This window comes from Schistocerca piceifrons, chromosome 1, assembly GCF_021461385.2.
Source record: "Schistocerca piceifrons isolate TAMUIC-IGC-003096 chromosome 1, iqSchPice1.1, whole genome shotgun sequence".
Classification (NCBI taxonomy): Eukaryota; Metazoa; Arthropoda; class Insecta; order Orthoptera; family Acrididae; genus Schistocerca; species Schistocerca piceifrons.
The window spans coordinates 489,815,087-489,841,839 of NC_060138.1; the positions used below are offsets into that span (position 1 = coordinate 489,815,087).

Here is a 26,753-nt window from a genome sequence, read left to right on the forward strand (position 1 = left end):
GATATCCTTTCACCTTGTATTTTAATTCCACTCCTGAACCTTTCTTTTATTTCCATCATTGCTTCCTCGATGTACAGATTGAAGAGTAGGGGCGAAAGGCTACAGCCTTGTCTTACACCCTTCTTAATACGAGCACTTCGTTCTTGATCATCCACTCTTATTATTTCCTCTTGGTTGTTGTACATATTGTATATGACCCGTCTCTCCCTATAGCTTACCCCTACTTTTTTCAGAATCTCGAACAGCTTGCACCATTTTAAATTGTCGAACACTTTTTCCAGGTCGACAAATCCTATGAAAGAGTCTTGATTTTTCTTTAGCCTTGCTTCCATTATTAGCCGTAACGTCAGAATTGCCTCTCTTGTCCCTTTACTTTTCCTAAAGCCAAACTGATCGTCACCTAGCACATTCTCAATTTTCTTTTCCATTCTTCTGTATATTATTCTTGTAAGCAGCTTCGATGCATGAGCTGTTAAGCTGACTGTGCGATAATTCTCGCACTTGTCAGCTCTTGCCGTCTTCGGAATTGTGTGGATGATGCTTTTCCGAAAGTCAGATGGTATATCGCTGGACTCATATATTCTACACACCAACGTGAATAGTCGTTTTGTTGCACTTACAGAGTCGAAAAGTTCGGGTCTGTTTGTTATCAGTAGGTCCAAGATGTTATCTCCACGAGTCGGTCCTCTGTTTAATTGCTCAAAGTAATTTTCAGATAGTGCACTCAGTATAATGTCACTCGATGCTCTGTCCCTACCACCCATCCTAAACATCTGAGTGTCCCAGTCTATATCTGGTAAATTGAAATCTCCACCCAAGAGTATAACATGCTGAGGAAATTTATGTGAAATGTATTCCAGATTTTCTCTCAGTTGTTCTGCCACTAATGCTGCTGAGTCGGGAGGTCGGTAAAAGGAGCCAATTATTAACCTCGCCCGGTTGTTGAGTATAATCTCCACCTATAATAATTCACAGGAACTATCCCCTTCTATTTCACTACAGGATAAACTACTACTAACAGCGACAAACACGCCACCACCGGTTGCATGCAATCTACCCTTTCTAAACACCGTCTGTGCCTTTGTAAAAAATTCGGCAGAATTTATCTCTGGCTTCAGCCAGCTTTCCGTACCTATAACGATTTCAGCTTCGGTGCTTTTTATCAGCACTTGAAGTTCCAGTACTTTACCAAAGCAGCTTCGACAGTTTACAATTACAATACCGATTGCTGCTTGGTCCCCGCATGTCCTGACTTTGCCCTGCACCCTTTGAGGCTGTTGCCCTTTCTGTACTTGGTCAAGGCCATCTAACCTAAAAAACCGCCACAAAACCCCTGGTACCCGTGTAGCCACCTGCTGTGTGTTGTGGACTCCTGACCTATCCAGTGGAACCTGAAACCCCACCACCCTATGGCGCAAGTTGAGGAATCTGCAGCCCATATGGTTGCATATCCATCTCAGCCTCTGATTAGACCCTCGGCTCTGTACCAAAGGTCCGCAGTCAGTCCTGTTGATGATGCTGGAGATGGTGAGCTCTGCTTTCATCCCACTAGCGAGACTGGCAGTCTTCACCAAATCAGATAGCCGCCGGAAGCCAGAGAGCATTTCCTCCAATCCATAGCGACACACATCATTGGTGCCAACATGAGCGACCACCTGCAGATGGGTGCACCCTGTACCCTTCATGGCATCCAGAAGGACCCTTTCCACATCTGGAATGACTCCCCCGTATGCACACAGAGCGCACATTGGTTTTCTTCCCCTCCCTTGCAGCCATATCCCCAAGGGGCCCCATTACGCGGCTGACGTTGGAGCTCCCAACTACCAGTAAGCCCACTCTCTGCGACCGCCTGGACCTTTCAGACTGAGGGGCAACCTCTGGAACAGGACAAGCAGTCATGACCGGCTGAAGATCAGCATCAGCCTGAAACTGGTTCGTCAGACAAAATGGAGAGGCCTTCCGTTCAGCCCTCCGGAATGTCTTTCGCGCCCTGCCACACCTTGAGACGACCTCCCACTCTACCATGGGTCAGGGGTCAGCCTCAATGTGGGCAGTATCCCGGGCAGCCACAGCCATAGTCCGATCGGGGGATGTGTGGGACGAGCTGGCCATCCCTGACAAACCCCCGTCCAGACCCCCACAGTGATGCCCATTGGCAACAGCCTCAAGCTGTGTGACCGAAGCCAACACTGCCCGAAGCTGGAGCGAAGGGATGCCAACTCAGCCTGCATCTGAACACAGTAGTCGCAGTCCCTATCCATGCTAAATACTGTTGTGCAAAGAACGTCCACAGAGAGGACAAACAATTCGACACAAAATTTAAACGGTTATTAAAATACAAGACTGCCTAGTAAATGCATAATGCTGCTACTTGCACACTGCTGACACTCTGCTCGGTGGCAGAAGGGTAACTGTACTGTCAGTAATGTACAAAGACTATTTTAAAGAAATAAACAAATGACAGATGACTACGCGACTTTACACATCACAGATATTAAAATGCAAATCTGACTCTGCTAATTACAAAACTACACAATGATTTGATGGATTTTACTAAACAAGTGCACTAAGAACACTCAAACAAATTTTCAACTTAACTACTACACTTATATAAATGCTAAATAAGCCACTTGCTGCTACTTGCGCACTGCTGACACACTGCTCGGTGGCAGAAGGCTAACTGTACTGTCAGTAACGTACAAAACTGTTGCAGATGTAATTGTTATACAAGTGACTAGCACAGGAAAGAAAATTGAGGCAAAGTATGATCTTACATTACAGATAACTTCCATCAATTGGGACTTTGATTTGTTGACATTAAATATTTTATGATATTTCCGGTAGCACAGTTCTCATGATAATTTTTGAATAGTGCATATTTTGCAAACACTGAAACAGTTCCTTGCTTACTCCCTGTAGTTATCACAAAAATGAAAAGTGCCTACTAAGTGACGAAAACAAACATTTTCCTTACATCAGGGACACATGACAAAAGAAAAAGTAATGCATTTGGGCATTTGCAGAAATTAATAGTTTTATTTGAGCAGAAATGGAATGGAGTAAGAAATGGCCATGGTCATTTTTATTAAATTGTGCTGAGTACCAAGCCTACTTGATCAAACCTGTATAACATGGTGATGCAAACTGACAATGCAGAAATGCCTGAATGATAACAATACTGTTCCGCTAATAAACCTGAAATGACAAAGAGCAATCAGAGATTATATCGTCCAACAATTTACAGAAAAATGCTTTACATTGTTGGATTTTTTAAAATGAGAGGCTGAATGTCATTATTATTTACAGGTGGAATCCGAATTATATTAACAGTTTTTTCGTTTTCCTCCTAAATAAGTGTCGTATGTCCAGGCCAAGAGTCCAACAAAAACAATGAATTATTTTCTGCAAATGGTAATATGACATTTCGGACGTAACAAAGAAAATTATTCTCTCCTATTTTTCCAAATTTTGCTATGCTGATTACAAGACTTTTGTAAGAAAAGTGTCCTTTTGCTACTGAAGACAGAGATAAAGCTGCAGAAACAGTAATCCACTGATAAGAATCACTAGCATTATTGAGTATGAGTGCATCACAGCAGACATTGACTGCACAAGCAACTCTGTCTCTCCCTCCCCCCCCTCCCCCCACTCAAAATGATAAGGAGTGGTTTGCATGAGACATGACTGATTGGCTTTATATGCAGTTTTTATGTAATAACAAGAAGCTCCATCTTCATGTCAGCTATGAATCTCTCTATAGCATTACCTATTAATGACATCTCCTCTGCACATACTTGAGGTACAGTTCATAATTCTGTGGCATCATTTTCGGTATAATTTCTTGGATCTGTTTAATCAGGTCAAAGATGATTGGAAATGTTCATCTCACTTGCAATTCAGCGTGCTCAGTCTCGTAGATCTCCCTCAGTAACAGAGCACTGACTCTCATGAGGAGTTATAAATCTTTTGAAAATTTTTGTCTCCACCTTTGGTTAGTTTCATTTTGGCATGTATTTATTAATTTGCGTAAAATTTTGTTCCATTTATACAATTCGTGTTCAGATTTTATGATATTAAACCAGCTTTTCACGCTGCCTAAGTTTATGCATTCTCTCCCTCTTTCATTTAACGAAAAAATTTACAGCCATTTCTTTCTCCCTGAAAGCCATTACTGTACATGTTTCCTTTGGGTATAGAAAGCAATTTATTTTTGGTCTGAAGTTAAATTACTACAACAACCATTGTTTGAACCACAGTTTATGGAATCATTAAAGTCATTTCCCGTCTCTTCTAATGATTCTATAATTTCTAACAAAATGTTGAAATAATTGAAATGATTGCCCAAGAAATTAAGTAACAAATAAAGAAATGGGCGATTCCAACTGCATACCACGTTCTTCATATTTCATCTTTGTAGGACTGAAGACATTAATTGGATTCCACATCAGTGTGAACCTCTGGAATCTGCACAAAAACAGATTGATTAGCAAACATATACCAAGAAACCACAAGGAAAATTAATTCAGTTTCATCTCCATGGTTAAAACTTAGCAATGCAGCAAAGACAACTGCTAATTATTATGAATATTAAACAAGTTGCTAATTCAAGCAAATAGTAATTGTAAACAATTGTGTCAGAGAAATTATCAACAGCTGAAATTCGTTTTACAAATACCAACAGCGTTGCACTGTGTTATCTGTTTACCAATGTGCCATCAACTGAGGATATGTGCCTGCCGTGTTGCACAGCTACGGCAGTGGTGTACATTTCTCCAGAGGCCTGGTGACCTATGACTTTGATCAATTTCAATATTACTTAATACCTGCAGTGTATCTTAGCAGCTAAAATTTTGACAGTGTGTTTCTTTTGGCGAATTCTCTCTGCATAAAACAAATTTCAGGGAAGGTTTCGACATGTCGGATAGGACAGTTCCCTTGGAAGCTTAAGGGCAATGAGGTAAACATCTAGCAACCAGAAGTGCAGCACCAGCAGCTGTCGGAAATATGTTTTATAAAGAATGCTCTTTTGTTCCTATTATTTAAGAGCTTACTCTGTTCTTAAGTATGATCGTCTTGATTTAACAACCTGTAGTCTATTTTTTTGTGAATAACTGATTGAAATGTTATTGTTATATTTTCCATATTTTATGGTTTTCAAAAGAGAATATTGTCTTACAGAGGACGTGAGCATCTAGTGCAAAGCATAGGGAAAGAAAAGTACACTTAATGTACCTATATAATTCCCTGATTTTTGATTTTATGTCCAGTTTGGTAATGCATGAACACAAGTTTGCCCAAAGCCGCTTTTATGATAATCCACATTTACTTTAATAGCACTTTACTTAGCCCACAAGGAGACCTAGTAAAAATACTGTTACTTGCTTAAAGGTTTTAATAGAAAATTTTTACTTTTACAGCATCTGAAGAGAGCAATTGTGGCAGAAACCAAATGTGTCATAAAAAAGTCATTGAGTCAAAAAACACTTTATACTGATTCAATTCTTTAGTAGTGGTTAACAATAGCTGGGACAGCACTGTCGACTGTGGAGACAATGCCACCTTTCCCTTGTTGAAATCATTGCATATTTATGGCTCCAATTGTATTGTGCACTGGTGTGAGCATTTCTGCACTTTTATATTATGAAAATATGATGCAGTATAGAACAGGCAAGTACAGAAATTTTACACGGAATTTTGTGTGTAGGAAAGATCTTTTTATAAATGTGAACTCTTATTTGTTGAAAGATGCTTGCTTACATTGCTTAGAAACTTAAACAAACCTAAGATAAGTTAAATTAAAAATTACTTCCTCCACACTTTAACATTATGGTATTGCTTTTAGGTCTCATAATAAGTATGATTGTGAGAACAGTGATAAATAATTTAATGGCAGAATATTTTGACTGTTCTCCAATAACTTTCCACTGTTCATAAACGATTTTTATATCGGGGAAAGGAATATATAATGATAGGTGTCGAAGATTCAGTATGAGTTTGGTCATTATTCAGAAAATTGGTATTGACCTACTAAGAGTAATTTTGTAAATTTTTTTTATAGCTGAAAAAATAATATTACCATTGATTAATTTATCTTTATGTCATACTGAGTACAGTTTTAACTGTACATGAGATTATTGGTTACAAATTTGTCTTCCAGTATGCTACATGTGTACAACATGAATTAATTAACTACAAAGAGGATATATTTTTTCATATGTTATTGGTAGAACTGAAAAAAGAAGTAACAACACATTCTGAGATTCACATTAATAACACGTTCCAAATGGAGGAAAGATAAGTTCCTCAGCTAATCCCATCCAACTATCTTGACTTTTAACATAAAATCCAGAGTTATCTCATTTTCATTATTTTTACATAAATTTTAAATCTTGAGTATACTCGGGTAACTTCAGAACACACCTTCAAAAAAATAAATAAATAAAACCTTGCTTAAATCTGATTCAGCACTGGTAGTTAAGTGCTGTGGCACTAGAGAGCTTCCAGTCCTACATTTGTACTCTGGCTGTGACGTTTTTATTGAGGTTGTTGCCCTGGTATCAGGTGCTGTGGAGATTGAATTCCCAGCAGAGGTGATGGATTTAGATAGCTGCTGGAGGACACCATGCTGCACTATGCTTGCACAGCGAGAGTGCCTCTGTCCCACCATGTGAGTATAGCAGTCAATACCATTCCACATACATGGTTTATAGGCAGCCGCCTAGAGCAGAGCCAGTCAGTGCAGTGCTCGTGCTGATACCTTAGGATCTACTGTAGTTTAATTACCTAATTACAAGATAAACCTGAATATAAGATGACCTCTCCCTTTCTTTTAAGAGGCTCCTTGAGAAAAATTTATTTTTTATCATATTATGACTAAGCAAAACTATAAACTTTTCCGCCTAAACAGCTAACATACACCTATTTTAAACCTACGCCATTTATTAACTGTCTATATATTGATAATACAAGGAGAAATAAAATAAACAAAAAGAAACTGTTTACATTCATTTTGATCTACACTGCCTTTATTTTTTACTTAGACTGTCGTGAGTGAAGTCCCTATTTTTCATCGTCGTTGTCATCCTAACAGGACAGCTGTCAAACTTATATCTTCAATGTCACTAAAAAATGTATATCTCAATGTCACAAATATCTGGCTGTTTCTTCCGAATATGTTGGAATTTCTGAGTTTGTGATTCTGGTTGGGACTGAGAACACAGCTGCCCCCCCCCCCCCCCCCCCACATTCTCACAATCCACATTTAACATTTATGAGGAGGATGTCCATTTTCAGGTGAACATAGTGGCCCCCGTCTCTTTGATAAATGTGGCAACATATGCACAATTAGTCTCAACTGTGTTGTCTCCAGCCTTGCAGCATTTGGTGGCCTACGGGGTAAATTCTGTTCTCCTTTATGGGCACTTCTCAATCAGGGCAGTCTACAAACATGTTACATGGCTCATTACATAATTTGTTGTTGATGACCCATTGGTTACTAACATTTCTGGCCTTGAGGGCTTTACTATGGCTGGGCGATCTTTTCTCTGCTTTTTCATGTATATTTGAACTGGATTTAGGGCTCACTTCAGATTTTCAGGGACACTTCACCATTCAGCTGAACAGCACTCCCTGTTTTTACCATGCCAGACTCATTCCAGTGGCCTTAAAAACTGCTCTGGAGCAGGAGCTCGATCATCTCCTGCCAGATGGACTTACCGAGTATGTGAAATCTAGTGCTTGGGCCACCCCACTAATCATAATCAGGAAGCTCAATGGTTCTCTTTGATTATGTGGGGATTTCAATGGTGCCATCAATGGTCAATTGCCAGTCAAAACTTATCCTATTCCCTGGACTGAGGACCACCTTACCAATCTTGCTGGTGGGGAATACTATTCAAAGACTGACCATGCCTATGCTTACTTTCGGTTGGCCTTAGATAAGGAATCTCAGAATGTTATCAACATGTCAACATGCTCTTTGGGTTATATAAGCGCAAGCAACTCCTATTTTGCATTGCCTCGGCCCCTGCAATGTTCCACAGGTATATGGAACAAATGATGAAGCACATATGAGCTTGTGCAAATTATCTGGATGATTTCATTGCCACAGGACTCTTCCCTCAGGAGCATTTACATAACCTCTGCGTCCTCTTAACAATCCTGCAGGAAACAGATTTGCGTCTTTTGGAGAAGTGTCGATTTTTTTCAACCAGGAGTGGAGTATTTGGGGCATTGGAATCTGGCCTTCGGATCGTAATGTCACTGCCATCGATTCCCTTCCCTGCTCAAGGAACTCACATGAACTGCAGGTGCGACATGTCTGCCAATGGCATGAGGACAGTTGTGGTCCACAGGAATGAGGATGGCTCCAAACAGCCAACTGCATAAGCACCCTTGCACCATGCTATTACTTGTAGATCAAAAAGGAGGCATTGGTGATAGTGTTTGCCATTACCTTCTGTGTATCACAAGCCCTTGGTTACATTATTTGGACCCTGATCCAACCTCCTGGAGTGAATGGCTGAATGCTTCCAGTGCTGGGCACTGTTCCTGAGTGCATACAATTATACCATCCCATTTTAAGCCCACAGCGCAACATTCCAACACTAATGCCTTGTCGCGTCTCTCCTCTGGCCTGGACCCTGATTTCGAACAACAGAAGGTTCTCTGATTACACACTGATGCTGCACAACAGCATACATTATGGCCGCAAGGTCCAGTGCCATCACACACCACAACACCATGCTGAGGCAGAGCCTCTGGTAAGTGACCCATGACTGGACAACTACCTCAATCAACACCAGCCTCACTGTTTTGGCTGTAGTATGGCCATCAAAGAGTTACCTCACACTTTAGTCTCTGATAATGGGCCCCAATTCACAGTGTCTGCTTTATAAGAGTTTTGTGTGGCCAGTGCCAAAAAAACATATTCTCAGTCTCCTGGCCAATCCTTCCTCAAATGGTGAAACAGAATGTCTTGTTTGGGTCTTTAAACAACAAATGAAGAGGGCTGTCAAATCCTCTGACACTAACTCGGCCCTCACCCTGTTTCTGAGCACCTATTCCACCCTGCCGATTGACAATTGTAACCCTGCCAAGCTGCTCCATGAGCGGCAACTGTGGACCATGCTCCACCTTCTTATGACACCAACTCCCTCACCCCATCCTGACCATCCCCGCATTACACTCCTGGTGCAGCTGTGTTTGTCCGCTCCTACAAGAGTGCTGTGGCTTGGATGCCGGTGACAGTAGTAGAGACCTGTGGGCAGCAAGTTACATCTGTCCAAACACAGAAGGGGGCTTGAGTGCCACCATCACAAACAGCTCTGGTATTGGCTTCATGCAACACACCCACTGCTACCCCCTTCCCACCCACCTTCCAGTGACCAGGGCTGACACCACCGGCAACTGCCAATGACTCTCCACAGGCATACCAGCACTACCTCCTGCATCCAGAGGGATTGGGAAACTCTTCAGTACCCTCACCTCCAGCGACGTCATGATGGATACTGCAGAACTTTCTCCCTTCCCACAACTGGCTGTCGAAGTGTCTGGGTCTTTACCCATACTTTCTTTCCTTCCCCATGGCATTGTCTGGGGCATTTCCAACCGTGCACGCCTGTTTTCTGTGTCAAGGGATTTGGTATTAGGTGCCACATAGGTTGAATGCCTCCCACAGGAGATGACCTAGATAGCCAATAGAGGCTCCACGGCCGTGCTGCACTGTGCTTCCACGGCAAGAGCTCCGTCGTCTCACCACTAGTATGGCAGTCAATTCAGTTACACAGAGCTAGTATACAGGCAGCTGCCTAGCATACAGCTGGTCAGTGCAGTGCTTGCACTTGATACTCTTTGATAACTACCTTGCTTGTCACACGGTTACCTCTCTGGTCTTGTCTCAGATTTGTCTCCCCACTGCTCTTGGCCTTGACATTGCTGTGGACACAGCTTGATGCAGTGCCTCATTGTCATCTAGGTTGTTTGTCCTTGTTCTGGTCTGTTGCCTTGTTTACAGTCTGTCTGTCACATTTTATTCACCTACCGTTAGTCTGGGTTACTCTTCTGCGGGTGGCTCTCCCACATGAAGGCTTCCACTGTTCTTCATTCTTCCAGAACTCCAACATGCACACCAAAATCCAGCTACCCACTGATATAGTAGCTGCCACTAGATATCGTGTTTACTGTGTGCAGCTTTGGATACTCGACAACAAAACAAGCACTTTCAGCCTCTGGCCTGTATTGTTGCTTAGGCAGTGCTTTTGTAAAAGGATGGCTATAGTGATTCTGAGTTTGACACTGAATTTAGTAACTCAGAAAGTAAGAAGAATTACTTCATTAGAGACTCAAAGTGACAACAGTTCATAAACTGAGTGAAAGTGTTCATCAGCAAAATGAGATAAATACATCCACTGTGCTCCTCCCAAGATTTATGTTCACAGTAACCAACTGTGAAATACGTGCTTCAACTTCATAACTACACAGAAACTAAAAAATTACTTCACGTTTCAGGATAATTTAGTCAAAGTCCAGAGCACAAGTATACTCAGGATTTTATTAATGCCAATCTTCAAAAAAACTGTAATTTATTATTTTGAGTTTTATAAGCTATCTTAATATCTCTGCATGTAATGTCATTCATTATAGGATGTTTTCTATTAATAAAAACAACATTATTTTTTGGAACATAATTTGAAAGAAAAAAAATTAATCCTTCAACTCATGATAATTTCCATTCTGTTCCTCTGCTGCCTTGAGATGGTAATGTTTCATCGTCTTCTATACTGTCAACTACATATTAATGCTGCAGTTCCTCACACAAAATTGAAACAATATGAAATTATTAATATTTACTTGTAAATGAGTACTTGCCACATGCATGTATGTTCTTGATCGTAATATTTACTAAATCTTTTCCACAGTAACATTCCTTGTACTCTTCAGCTAGTTTGCTTAATGTACTGTAAAACTATAATACAAATGTACATACATGTCAATCCAGCCATTTTCGCCAATAATTTCAATAGCTCTTTCTGTATCACCAGATGAGAGATACATCTCCGCTGCTGCTCGAGGTTCATTAATATTCCTTGCCCAGTCAGCTTTCTTGCGAATCAATGCTTTACGATCAACGCTATCAACAGCACCTAGGTAATCCTGTTGAAGTAGATGACAAAAGGAAAATTATATATATAAAAATCAAACATATAGTTCACTAAAACTATTTTAAAAACTAGCGTCTTTCTTCAGCAGCGAAAAAAAGAGAGAACAACTCAACAACTTTTACACCCACATTGATAACCACACAAACTTCAAGAAAAATTTTATATTCCTAGGTACCGTTCACTCAACTCTGTAAATACAATTTTCAATTTTTTCTGTACAGAACCAAACATAGGCTAGAATTGACACCTAAGTGGCCCTCACACTGTCATTATTGTTACTGACACAAGGCCAAGAACAGTACAATAATATTGTGCAATATTTATGTCTGGAAACTGTCAGCTAGAGCTCTGCCTTCATAGCGAACATGTTGGTACTTGATTATATGGAATACAGGCGTATTGAGTTCAAGTTACTTGTCTAGCAGAACATACGCAGAACAGGTGAAATGAGTCGATACAGCTTCCAGCAAACATTTTAATGGACCAGGGGCTCATTCACAGCAGCATAGATATATTAATCACAATGATAATTAATCACAAATTAAACAAGTGAACTGTGTAATTTATCATGTACATGTGATGTTTTCTATGTATATGTTTACTGTAACAAACTGTTCTAAACTAAACTGAACAAAACAATTATTTACTGATTGAAAGCTTACATGATCTAATGCCTGTGCTGTGACTACTGTGCACAAAATAAAAACAAGTATACACAATGGCAAATGATTTGGTTTTATTTGTCCATTCTGAGAACTGTTACAAGTAAAATAAATATTTCTGCTTACTATCATGGCACCATGATCTTCAGTTGTCTCAACTACTGTGGACAATGAGGTATCCCATATTTCTTAACCAAAGTACTGCACAGAGCTTTCATGTACATTTTCCAGCCCAACTCCTGATCTTTTGGCATTTATTTTTTTCAGTTCTTTGTGGTATTTTGTTTGGAGTGAACTGAATTTCTCTTCATCTTAGCAGAAACTGCTGTGTATTACACACTACCACCCTTAAATGATCCAATATAGAACACAATATACTGAGTGAGCATCACTATTTTTAAAGTTATGCAGTTTTGTCCGAAATACTGCAAAAAACCATCAACACCAATCTCTGGTGATCAGTACTACTGCACAGTACTCAGTATTGTATAATAAATATTGAGTGTGTGAGGGCTCCTTTATAGAAGCGTTAAACTTGCATCAAACAGACTGTTTTACAATTATGATTAGTTGGACTGCTGAAAATGATTGATCATGATTCTTCATGAAGTTCTGAAGATTGTTTATTGTGTCTTTGATGTACTAGATTTCAATAGGTCGTCAGTAGTTACTAAAGATTTTACATACCAACGTAAACCTCAAAGTGAATTTCAAGAAATTACTTTCTGAAGCACATTTCCCATCTCCAGACACAGTGGAAAAACTAGTCAATTCTGTAATATTGAAAATAAGAAGAAAAATTTTGTGAAGTAAAATATATTTACCACTTACCTGTGCCAAGTCAAACATACGCAAATCAATGTACATATTAAGAGCTCTCTGCTCTTGACCCAAACGCTGGTACATCCGGGCAGCTTCTTTGAATTTTCCACGAAAAGCTAATATATCTGCAATGAATATTTCCTTATCCTTTTCTCCTTTACGTAATCTTTCCTGAATATAAAGCAACATTATGGTATAAAATATTATTTTCAAAATGCGAACAGCAATAAAGTCTGCCACATAAGTTTGCATACAGCTTGGTAAGGATAATTTATATTAAAATCATTAATGCACATTCTTAATACTATTTCTTTAAAAAATAACAATATATTTGATAAAGGACAGTGTACAGATATTGCTTCTGGACAAGAAGTAATCAAAATCATGAATAAAGTAATTTTGGTGGGTCAGACTCATTTTACTCTCTAATAAATTTTATTAACAAACATAGAACAGATAGTAAACAACTTAATATTTTGAGATCTTTTGTGCAAGCTGCATGTTACTGTTGACTACAGAATTATTTTTAATAGTGTTTGTGTATTTTTTCATCTGGTTTAATATTATCTGAGGTCTCGTAAACTGACATACGGCAGGGAGTGTGTGTGCTGACCGCTTTTCCCTCCATAACCGCATCCAGTGACGCCTGGGGGCTGAGGATGACATGGTGGCCAGCTGGTACCGTTCGGCCTTCCAAGGCCAGTTCGGATAGAGCTTAATTTTTTAATATCATCTGGTGCTCTTATTCATAATCTACATACTGTGTATCACTACTTCATCATAAAATGAAATACTGAAGCCACTTGACATCACTATGGAATCAGAATAGCTGGCAAACATTACTGTCAACTGCTGTGGCACCACTACCCATATGGTGCTTGCTACCAGGAGCGCCCTCTCACAAGGCCGTGCTTACCAGAATCCCCCATATAAGCCAGCCCAGGGTAATTCAATCACAGTGTTGATGCAGTGAAAGTGCATGCTGGTCGGTCTATTACTTTGGTTCTGACTATGGTCTTGGTTTACAGATGTTCATTTTTCAGACACTGTCAGTAACTGGCTGGTCTCCTGACACTGTAAGAAATAGATTTTGGCTGCACTTCTTCCTTAGATTGCTTGCACTGCCCTGGGAAGAGTTCTATAACATATCTCAGTCTGCCAAATAAACTGGAGTGAGTCGTCAATACTTCTGACGGTAGACAACTTGGGAATTCTGACACTTTCAATTTATACTTTGAACATTTTTTGATTAGGTGAGACTATGGATCTTCAACCACAGAGCAACCACGTCCACTACTAATGCAGATTGTGAGGAGTTATCAAGAACTAATGGCAGCAACGTCATGGGCAGTAAAAGTGTTAGTGAAAGCGACAGGTGCATCTTCAATGCCATTTTACAATCTTTTAATGAACAAAGTGAAGGGTGAGAAACTTACCGCCAATGATTGCAGTTACACACCACGGTCTGCCATATTTCTGACATGTCAAGGCAAAAGGCTATGTACTTGACAGGAAACCCTGAATTGTATCATCTAATACAAAAACTAGAGCCACTAACAAATCAGGCAGAACTTGAACAGCCTAGAATATTTTCTTTATCACAAGAACAATTTCACATCAAGACATATGTTATTGCAGCCAGGTTAGAATTCTGACAGTGAAGAAAGCATCTGAATGAATCTTATGTGGACTGGGCCAACAATATACATGGATTAAGTAGAAATTGCAATTGTGAATGTTTGTGCATTTACTTTCTAATCTCAGACATTGCAGTGTACCTCACAAAGATACAGACTGAAGGAATCACACATTGAGGAAACTGGATCTTTCTCTGATGGTTGTATTGTGAATAGGTTGAGATGTAACAAGTGGGTGCTCCCAGCTGTTATGTTATGTTATACGCCCCAAGTTTTCCAAGTTTATTATATCTCCAATACAGTTGTTTCTGTAATGTGTGATAAGTACATGAAAACCTGCAAATCAGTTATCCAGCAAAGTACAGTTTATATTTATTATTCTGTTTATTCTTCCCCCTGTACTGATTCCACTGATACCATCAGTTTGGCTATAGATTATGTTAATCAAAAGTTATAGTTAACTGAAGGTAACACTACCATTGAATAAGTGAATAAACCCTATAAGCTAATTGGCAGAATCCAATATAATGACCTATACTATTCGAAAGCTAAGCATTCTGACTTTCCAGTGACATATTTAAAAGTACCTGAAAATATATATGACCTTATGAAATACTAAGTTCTAAGACACTACTATAGCAATTTTAATTGCAGATTTTGCCCTAAGCACCTTTTGGCTCTGATGTTCAACTATTTACTTCTGTTACCTTAACTTTTTGTACGATATAACATACAGCACTAATTAACTAAGTCACTAATTAATAATGTAATTTACTATGATTTTCAGTGTGGCACTTGTAAACAAGGTGATTCACACCGTGGACCCATAATTGCATCCATATATTTTTAAATTTCTAACCAGTAACATTTTTTATAATCCAAATTGTAGTAAAAGTTTGCAGTTCATTCAAAACAGCCAAATACTACCCAGCCAATTTTCAAAGTGCTATGTAGTTTACGAAATAACAGTTTGTTCTCACCCCAGTCTTTATAAGGTCAACTGATACCCAGAGTCTGCAATCTGCAGACAGAAATCATAGAGGCAACAGCTATGTAGGTTGGTATGGGAAAGTTTGCTGCAGTCAGTCCATTATAGACTTAAAAGCTCATAAAAAGTACCGTGCTCAAGTTGAATTTCATGTCCTGTCGTTTGTCTCTTAATAACTTAGTGACATTAAATTCTACTTATTCTTACTGTGAATCCGCATGTGATGCAGTTGACAGTATTAGATCTCAACAATGACCAACCAGGACCGTGATGACCAATTGCCAGCTAATAAGAACATACGATTACACTGCAAACTTCTTTAATTTTGGTGTCTCTGCTCAATCTGAAAGACGCTGTGTTATTCTAGTGGGACTGTGCTGCCAATTTACGTAGTGTTTAACTCTATGACTACAATGTTAATTGTTCTTATGGCTCACTAAAGTTATTAATTATCTCGAGCAAGGTTAGGCCTACTGCATGTGGACTATACAGAAAGCATTATGAATAAATGCAGTATATGGCTATTTGTTTACCTGCATTTAACAGCACCTTGTGAGTCTGGAACTGGTCATAAATAGTAACTTTTAACATATCAAAAGCAGCATTAAAAGTAACTGAAATTCAATTCTATATACTGTGTGGGCTACATTACTGAGGCTGTCCTTTTGTATTCAACTGTTTTCAGCCAGTTTCAATGATTAAAAGAAGAGATTCCAGCTATCAAGCGCAACACAGTAAGTAAAGGGAATTAGTTACAAGGACAAGCCGATGTAACTGCCCGTGCAGTCTAGTGTTTGTTTATTACAGAAGACAAAGTTGCAGAGTCGAGCTCTCTGGCAGCAGTCATGCACGATGTCACACCACCTCTGGCAGGGCTCTCATCATCCCTGCGTCCCAGACAACATCATCTTTATTCATACCAGAGGCTACATGCCACGCTGGTGGCAGCACCGTTTACCTGATCTAAATACTGCTTCCTGCAAAACATGCAGCATACATCCACACTGGCATGCCACATGCAACACATGTTGCAAAAAGGACACTTGTAAGAAGTATGTTTTAGCAGCTCCACTGGAAATGTGTCCCAACCTGTGGAAGTGAACTTAGTGAATGATAACTTTACAGCAGTGTAGAGTTCTCAGAATGCAGCCTAGTAAATGTACTTGGATGTGTACATAAGCAAACACTCAGTGATGTTAGTCCTTGACACTAGTGCTATTTTGGTGGTTGCCTCATCCAATACTTTTGTGTTTACAGTTCCTGAAACAGTACAAACCACACAATTCAAAGGACCTTGTACCACTCTTAAGGCTCCCTGCAACAGATAAGCTCAAATAAAGGCAACTGATTTCAAAGCTCACATCATTCTTACAGCAAAAGCTACCCTGTACTTCTTCAAAGCTCGCCTAGTGCTCCTGCCTCTAAAGGATGTCCAAAATCTTGACAGACTCATACATGAAAATGTAACACACTGATGACAGACCCTGGCGATCTCTGTATTATAGTGACCAGCAGTGGCTGACAGGGCATGGAAATCTGTTGTGTTTGGATCCTATGTACCAACTAAACATCAGAAACAGTCACATGTGTTGATGAGGGACAGTGATGCTAGTAGTGATGACGAGACAGACGTTTGCTTACATGGATACAAGCAATGGCTATACTAAAGACAATCCAGTTACACATTTAGAACTTTTTGAAGGTCAGCCAGGCCTTACATTTGTTCCCAATGAGCCATGTAGTATATCAGAGGCTGTAGCTAGCTTCTTTGTGGTGAATATGTTATATTTTAATAATACAATCTAACCTATATTACAGTCGGAATTTACATAAGTACAAAGTATCACCCAAGAAATTAAAGTGGACTGACATTTCAGTTGCTGAAATGAAACAACTTTTAGTGATCATACTTGTGATGACACAAATTAGGAAGGACAGTTATCGGGAGAACTGGAGCACAGACGGGAGTACTGGAGCACAGACCCTATGACTGAAACTCTCATCATTACACAGCTGATGAGTCACAAACGATGGGAACAGGCACGAAATGCTTGGCACTTTTCTGAGAATTCACAATGGCAGACAGGCACTATAAGGTCAATCAGTTCTCTGGCATTTTGTGGGTAATTTTCAGACTGTATATAAACCTACCCAGGAGATATCACTTGATGAGTCCATGATATCTTGGGAGAGGTCACCTATAGTTTGGGACCTATAATCCTGGAAAGCTGGTGAAATGTGGCCAACTTATGTGAATGGTATGTGAGGCCACAACAGGTTACATATGTAACATTAGGAATATATGGTGGGGAAGGGAACTGAGTGAACAAAATCATTTTTGCTCTGTTGGTACCACATGTACACATCTGGCATCATGTCTATTAGGCAACTACTACAACAGTGTGACAGTTGCAGACAACTTGCTTACATGGAAGACTTGGGTTTGTGGGACAATAAGGGCCAACAGGGGACTTCCACCTTAGTTTTCAACTGCTGTAAACAATTTCAAGAAAGGGGAAAGAATGTGCTGCCGGAAGGGAAATGTGGTTTTACAAGTTTGAAATGACAAGTGGGTGGTGCGAATGGTTATCACTACACATTCAGTAACAGATGTGTTGTGAAGAAGCCTGGCTGTATTCTTCATTACAGTAAATACATGAAGGGTGTGTACAGAGCAGACCAGTATTTGTTGTACTACTCAATCCTGAGAAAGACTGTTGAATGGAACAAGAAGATAATCCTCTGGTTGACCAACTGTGTCCTAATCAATGGCTTCATACTGTACAGAGCATGGAACCCTGAAAAGAAGATGAAGCACAAGGTATTCCTGTTGGAGACAGTCAGATGCTGGGTATCAACTCAACAGCCAGAAGTAAATGATCTAGGGGATGATGGAGGAGAAGACAAAGATCCCAATAAAACTCCCACATCCTGAAACACCTAAACAGGACCATCCTTAAGGACCATTAGGGGATATGAGGAAACACAAATTGGAGGCAACTGTCGGACCAGGGACCACACCCTGCATAGTTTGCAGCACACATAAGTTGAGGAAGAAAACCTGCTACATCTGCTCGTTCTGCAAGGTACCTCTTCACAAGTGAGTGTGCTTCAAGAAGTAGGACAAATTAAAGAATTACATGAAAATCAGGTGTGTAGGAATCCTAAGTTTGAACATAACATGATCAGTAGAATAGAATAATAATTACACTTTAAAATCATCTGCTCCTCAGAGATGGTCATTAAGTCATGCAGCTGGGGATTATGATGATTATATGTACATGAAGTTAACAATTACATCACAATTATAGTTTATAAAAGGTGGTAATTTTCTACATGCATTGAAAATTATTGTTTCATAATGTGGATAAACGTTTTGTGTTCAAACAATGAAAGTGTAAAATCAAAAGATGCAAAGTTGATAAACTGTAAATTGGTTTGTGGATTGATGCAAAAACACAACAGCTAGCTGAAAAAATACTGTTATGTGTAGACAGCTGATGGTACCATAAGGAGATTAGAGGATCTGCAAGACAGCTATCGCATGCAGGCTACATGCAAGTCAGGCAACACACAATACCTGTCCACTGCAGTAAGTTGGAACAAAACTGTCTGGTCCCTCATGTGTAAACACTGTAATGTCCCCACATAATATAAATTATTGTAGTATTCCGGCTGCAAGTACCAGCGATGATGTGCTACCATAATTAAGATGACAACGCTCTTTGCTGAGAGAAAAAAAAAAGCACCTAGCCTTTTTTGCAATTCTTGGAGATAAAGAATGGCTATTGGAGATTGTTTTTTCTGGGGGTCAGATAAATTTGCATAGACAAGGAGTATCATAATTAATGGCATAAACACATACCGTTGAAAGTACACAATACTAGAAGCAAAAAGGTATCAGTAAACATTGAGACAAAAACGCATACCTTAAGAGCTACAAGCAATTTTTCATCTTTGATACTGTGAAGCAAATCTCATCTACTGCAAGCTTTTTGCTTTCCATATTTTGGCAAGTGATAATATAGACCAAAACAAGAAAAAAATGTCCAGTAAACATGTGCTCTAAAAATGCATACCTTAGACGTTATGAGCACTTGTTCATTAGAAGAGTTGTGTTCCAAAGTAATGCAGATGAATAAGTGCTCATAGCTCTTAAGGTATGTATTTTAGAGCACATGTTTACTGGACATTTTTTCTTGTTTGGTCCATATTATCACTTCCCAAAATATGGCAAGCAAAGAGCTTACGGAAGAAGAGATTTGCCTCACAGTATTGAAGACGAAAAATTGCTCATAGCTCTTAAGGTATGCATTTTCGACTCTTTTTTTACTGAGCCTAGCCATAGCCAGATTACACTCTCCCATATTTTATTTTCTCAAACTTGTCTGACATTTGGCATTACCCCCAAAGGCCTCACACTTAAAGTTCCCATCTCTGGCTGTAACCCTTCTTTCCATCAGTCCCTATACCAGTTCCAAACTGAACAATCCATTGCCCTCACCCACCTAATCCTTCACCTACACATCAACTCAGCCAATGAACACACCCGTCAACTCCTATCCTTAATAAAAGTCCTCAGTCTTTCCTCTCCCACATCCACATCGGCTGTTCAGAGCATCCTCCTACAGGCCAACTGCAAATTAGAACAGCATGCCACCCTCCACCTCAAAAAACTATCCAATCTCCTGGTTTCCCACCTCCGGAAAGGCAACTCACTCACCCTTCACAACCTTTCCAGCAAACCTCAACCTCCTCTCATTGCACACAGACCCAGTCTCTCTCATCTACTCAATCTCCCACTTCCAGCTCCACTCCCCCCAAAACCTCAAAATTCCAATCAACACAATCTGGAACCACAACACCCTAATTCAGTAGTTAACCTTTCCTCCAAACCTCTCTCCCAATCCGAAACCTCTGTCCTATCCAAAGGCCTCACCTTCAGCCCTACTCCCAGATTCAACCAAACAGCCCTTGTCAAAGATTTATTGTCCTACACCCGTACTCTCTGCTGGAAATATCACTTTGCCACGAAGAAAAATGATCCTAATCCTACTCCTAATGATCCAACTCCCCAAGACACTATCCAAATTGAACCCTGCCTCGAACAGTTCCGTCCTCCGTCACAGCGGGACCCACCTCCTCTTCCTCAAAATCACCCTCTCCAAACTTTCCAGGAATTTCTGACTTCCAGCCTTGCCTCTCAATCCTTCTTAAAAAACCTTAATCCTACTCCCAACATCACCACTGCTGAAGCCCAGGCCATCCGTGATCTGAAGGCTGACCGATCCATCGTCATTCTTCCGGCAGACAAGGGTTCCACGACCGTGGTACTTGATCGTCGGGAGTATGTAGCTGAGGGACTGCACCAGCTTTCAGACAACACTACTTACAAAGTTTGCCAAGGTAATCCCATTCCTGATGTCCAGGCGGAGCTTCAAGGAATCCTCAGAACCTTAGGCCCCCTACAAAACCTTTCACCTGACTCCATCAACCTCCTGACCCCACCAACACCCCGCACCCCTACCTTCTACCTTCTTCCTAAAATTCACAAACCCAATCATCCCAGACGTCCCATAGTAGCTGGTTACCAATCCCACACAGAACGTATCTCTGCCTACGTAGATCAACACCTTCAACCCATTACTTGCAGTCTCCCATCCTTCATCAAAGACACCAACCACTTTCTCGAACGCCTGGAATCCTTACCCAGTCTGTTACCCCCGGAAACCATCCTTGTAACCATTGATGCCACTTCCTTACACACAAATATTCCGCACATCCAGGGCCTAGCTGCGATGGAGCATTTCCTTTCACGCCGATCACCTGCCACCCTACCTAAAACCTCTTTCCTCATTACCTTAGCCAGCTTCATCCTGACCCACAACTTCTTCACTTTCGAAGGCCAGACATACCAACAATTAAAGGGAACAGCCATGGGTACCAGGATGGCCCCCTCGTATGCCAACCTATTCATGGGTCGCTTAAAGGAAGCCTTCTTGGTTACCCAGGTCTGCCAACCCAAAGTTTGGTACAGATTTATTGATGACATTTTCATGATCTGGACGCACAGTGAAGAAGAACTCCAGAATTTCCTCTCCAACCTCAACTCCTTTGGTTCCATCAGATTCACCTGGTCCTACTCCAAATCCCATGCCACTTTCCTTGACGTTGACCTCCACCTGTCCAATGGCCAGCTTCACACGCCCGTCCACATCAAACCCACCAACAGGCAACAGTACCTCCATTATGACAGCTGCCATCCACTCCACATCAAACGGTCCCTTCCCTACAGCCTAGGTCTTCATGGCAAACGAATCTGCTCCAGTCTGGAATCCCTGAACCATTACACCAACAACCGGAAAACAGCTTTCGCATCCCGCAACTACCCTCCCGACCTGGTACAGAAGCAAATAACCAGAGCCACTTCCTCAGCCCCTCAAACCCAGAACCTCCCACAGAGGAACCCCAAAAGTGCCCCACTTGTGACAGGATACTTTCCGGGACTGGATCAGACTCTGAATGTGGCTCTCCAGCAGGGATACGACTTCCTCAAATTCTGCCCTGAAATGAGATCCATCCTTCATGAAATCCTCCCCACTCCACCAAGAGTGTCTTTCCGCCGTCCACCTAACCTTCGTAACCTCTTAGTTCATCCCTATGAAATCCCCAAACCACCTTCCCTACCCTCTGGCTCCTACCCTTGTAACCGTCCCCGGTGTAAAACCTGTCCCATGCACCCTCCCACCACCACCTACTCCAGTCCTGTAACCCGGAAGGTGTACACGATCAAAGGCAGAGCCACGTGTGAAAGCACCCACGTGATTTACCAACTGACCTGCCTACACTGTGAAGCTTTCTATGTGGGAATGACCAGCAACAAACTGTCCATTCGCATGAATGGACACAGGCAAACAGTGTTTGTTGGTAATGAGGATCACCCTGTGGCTAAACATGCCTTGATGCACGGCCAGCACATCTTGGCACAGTGTTATACCATCCGGGTTATCTGGATACTTCCCACTAACACCAACCTGTCAGAACTCCGGAGATGGGAACTTGCCCTTCAGTATATCCTCTCTTCTCGTTATCCGCCAGGCCTCAATCTCCGCACATACACAGACACAAGCAGACATTTGTAAAGGCAAAGAGTTTGGGCAGAGATGTCAGTTGAGGCAGAAGTACAGAGGCAAAGATGTTGTTGAAAGACAGGTGAGGTATGAGCGGCGGCAAATTGAAATTAGAAATTAGTGGAGATTGAGGCCTGGCGGATAACGAGAAGAGAGGATATTCTGAAGGGCAAGTTCCCATCTCCGGAGTTCTGACAGGTTGGTGTTAGTGGGAAGTATCCAGATAACCCGGACGGTGTAACACTGTGCCAAGATGTGCTGGCCGTGCATCAAGGCATGTTTAGCCACAGGGTGATCCTCATTACCAACAAACACTGTCTGCCTGTGTCCATTCATGTGAATGGACAGTTTGTTGCTGGTCATTCCCACATAGAAAGCTTCACAGTATAGGCAGGTCAGTTGGTAAATCACGTGGGTGCTTTCACACGTGGCTCTGCCTTTGATCGTGTACACCTTCCGGGTTACAGGACTGGAATAGGTGGTGGTGGGAGGATGCATGGGACAGGTTTTACACCGGGGGCGGTTACAAGGGTAGGAGCCAGAGGGTAGGGAAGGTGGTTTGGGGATTTCATAGGGACGAACTAAGAGGTTACGAAGGTTAGGTGGACGGCGGAAAGACACTCTTGGTGGAGTGGGGAGGATTTCATGAAGGATGGATCTCATTTCAGGGCAGGATTTGAGGAAGTCGTATTCCTGCTGGAGAGCCACATTCAGAGTCTGATCCAGTACCGGAAAGTATCCTGTCACAAGTGGGGCACTTTTGGGGTTCCTCTGTGGGAGGTTCTGGGTTTGAGGGGATGAGGAAGTGGCTCTGGTTATTTGCTTCTGTATCAGGTCGGGAGGGTAGTTGCGGGATGCGAAAGCTGTTTTCAGGTTGTTGGTGTAGTGGTTCAGGGATTCCAGACTGGAGCAGATTCGTTTGCCATGAAGACCTAGGCTGATGAAGCAACCATTGGTTGCGAAAGCTTGAATTTTGTGTGTATGTTTGTGTGTCTATCGACCTGCCAGCGCTTTCGTTTGGTAAGTCACATCATCTTTGTTTTTAGATATTGGTAAGAAATGTACTATAACATGTGTTTCAGTATTGCAACCCTGTCATTGTTCGGGACCACAACAGGAACAGAGGGACCAGCAGACTGATACTGTATGGTTCATCTCAACAGATCACCTGAATGTCCAGGCTGCAGGCAAGTGACAGCAAGTTTACCCGTCTGGAATCTAATAGTGTCCTTTTCTGTAGAGTTGTCCTATTTCTATTAGTTAAACATGTATATTTAAAAAAAATTCATGTGCAGATTTGTACTGATTTTATGTGTGTATTTTGAAACTATGTGCGTAGTGTGAAAATTTTTTGTTTAGTGATTATGGTTAGGGGACATGCCCAGTCAGGAATGGAACGGGTACAGAATACAATGGACAATATTCAAGTCAGTTGAGGAAGTCCTTTCCATTGATAGTTCAGTACCTGTAATGACCACAGCTAGGACTGAGGAGTTTAACATTAAACATCTTTTACTTAGTATATACCAAGCAGTGCACATGTTAACTGCAAATCAACAATCAATGTCTGCTAAAGTGCAATTGGTAGCAACTGAACAATCTAGGACGGTGATGGAAGCAGACAAAATGAATTAAAATTTGTGCTGCTGCCGGGACTCGAACCCGGGTCTTCTTGCTTGCTAGGCAGAAATGCTAACCATTACACTACCACAGCACGATGGTCAACATTGCTGCACGAACTATCTAAGCTGAGTGCCCTCCCCAACACAAACTTCAATTCATTTTTCCCTTATGTATTGTCACTACTGCCAGGACTCTCCGATATTGGCAAGCACCCCACCATTGGATGTAATGAGGAGGAGGACAGTAGTGTTTATCGTCCCGTCGACAATGAGGTCATTAGCGACGGAGTGCAAGCTCGGGTGAGGGAAGGATGAGGAAGGAAATTGGACGTGCCCTTTCAAAGGAACCATCCCAGCATTTGCCTGAAGCGATTTAGGGAAATCACGGAAAGCCTAAATCAGGATGGCCGGAGACAGGATTGAACCATCATCCTCCCGAATGCAAGTCCAGTGTGCTAACCACTACGCCACCTCGCTCGGTGGGATGTAATGGGTCGTCCTTGTACCATTGGTGATCTTATAGATCTTATAATTATATCTAAAGACAAAGATGATGTGACTTACCAAACGAAAGCGCTGGCACGTCGATAGACACACAAACAAACACAAACATACACACAGAATTCAAGCTTTCGCAACAAACTGTTGCCTCATCAGGAAAGAGGGAAGGAGAGGGAAAGACAAAAGGATGTGGGTTTTAAGGGAGAGGGTAAGGAGTCATTCCAATCCCGGGAGTGGAAAGACTTACCTTAGGGGGAAAAAAGGACGGGTATACACTCGCACACACACACACACACACACACACACACACACACACACACACACACACACACACACACACACACATATCCATCCACACATATACAGACGGTCTTTAAATATGTCTGCTTGTGTCTGTATATGTGTGGATGGATATGTGTGTGTGTGTGTGTGTGCGAGTGTATACCCGTCCTTTTTTCCCCCTAAGGTAAGTCTTTCCGCTCCCGGGATTGGGATGACTCCTTACCCTCTCCCTTAAAACCCACATCCTTTCGTCTTTCCCTCTCCTTCCCTCTTTCCTGATGAGGCAACAGTTTGTTGCGAAAGCTTGAATTTTGTGTGTATGTTTGTGTTTGTTTGTGCGTCTATCGACGTGCCAGCGCTTTCGTTTGGTAAGTCACATCATCTTTGTTTTTAGATATATTTTTCCCACGTGGAATGTTTCCCTCTATTAATTCAGATCTTATAATTAAATGTTTCTGGGAGACATTTAAGTCTCTTTTTATTATCTATGATAATTATGGAAGCAGATGAAATGAATTAAAATTTGTGCTGCGGCCAGGACTTCTTGCTTGCTAGGCAGAAATGCTAACCATTACACTATCACCGCATGATGGTCAACACTGCTTCCATCATTACCATAGATAAAAACAGACTTAAATGTCTCAGAGAAACATTTTATTCTAATATCACCAATGGCACAAGGACAACCCATTACGTCCAATGCTGAGGTGCTTGCCAATATCGGAGAGCCCTGGCAGTAGTGACAATATATAAGGGAAAAATAAATTGAATTTTGTGTTGGGGAGGGCACTCAGCTTAGGTAGTTTGTGCAATAATGTTGACCATCGTGCTGTGGTAGTGTAATGGCTAGCAAGCAAGAAGACGCTGGTTCTAGTCCTGGCTGCAGCACAAATTTTAATTCATTTTGTCTGCTTCCATCATTATCGTAGATAATACAAAGAGACTTAAATTTCCCAGGGAAACATGTAATTATAAAGTCTAGGATAGCTTCCGCACAAGAATCAATGGCAGTGGAACAAGACAAAATTTCCACTATAGTTCATACTGTAGCAGTAGAACAGGAAAGTCTCTCTGCTAAACACTATGGTCTTGTTATGCAGCAGGAGGCACTAGTAACTGAGCAAAGAAATATCAGGCTAACTATGAAAGATATTATTGCTATGGCTGTGTCATTCCCAACCAAACAGGATTCTGAGAGTTTGAAATGCGAAGTGGATCTTTTATGCATTCAGCAAAGTGATCTTGCTATGAAAAAGTTAAAGCTTAAGCTGTCCCAGGAGAAAGTTCCAGAGGAAATCTCTAAAATCCAAACCGAAGTAAAAGATGTTACTGCAACCGTAGATTCTCTTGTGTCCAAAGTAAAAATTGTTAAATCAGATTGTGTCGCAGTTAAAGAAGAGAGGGTGACACAATGCGTTAATGAACAACTGCAACAAGCTGTGCAAAATGTTCAACTGGCTAATGTATCGGATTCCACAAGGATCCAGATTGATAGTGATGTGATAAGCCAACTATTTGGTGAGAAGTTCTCGAAGTGGAAAGACAATAAAACCAAATTGATTGAAGAATGTTCCAAGTCAATAAAGGAAACAAGAGCAAGTGGTTCTGACACACATCACATTTTCTGATGAAACGAAGCAAAATGTGATGAATTTAGCGTCAGTGATGAGTAGCCCAATGCCTACAACAAAAAGTGCACATGTGGTATCTCACCCTATTTATGGCAATATATCGCCCAACACTGTATATGCCTGAATGTTAATAGAGGAGAAGCTCCTAAGTAACTGGAAGTTTCATGCTTTCCGCCCGGAGAAGAAAACTGTTAACCCCGTCATTCTCATTTGCGGTTTTGGAGGTATTTTACCCCATGCATGGACTGATACGCAAAAGATTTCTTTTGTCGCCAGCTACGTACGAGTGGAAAGTAGTTTATGGCGTACAGATATT

At 41.2% G+C, this 26,753-nt stretch overlaps 1 protein-coding gene and 1 non-coding gene across 4 annotated transcripts in view; both read right to left on the bottom strand.

Annotated features, from left to right (window-relative positions):
* Window positions 1-26,753, bottom strand: part of LOC124795389 (intraflagellar transport protein 122 homolog) — a 242,550-nt gene that overhangs the window by 94,191 nt on the left and 121,606 nt on the right. For all 3 annotated transcript variants that reach the window (XM_047259406.1, XM_047259414.1, XM_047259422.1), the window contains 2 exons: window positions 12,656-12,817; window positions 10,988-11,154 (listed from right to left, as the gene is read on the bottom strand). In XM_047259406.1, coding sequence (XP_047115362.1) covers window positions 10,988-11,154; window positions 12,656-12,817 — 329 coding nt within the window. The remainder of the gene's footprint in view (window positions 1-10,987; window positions 11,155-12,655; window positions 12,818-26,753) is intronic.
* Trnaa-agc lies at window positions 24,043-24,115 on the bottom strand. Its single transcript has one exon. It is a non-coding gene; the product is annotated as a tRNA-Ala (tRNA).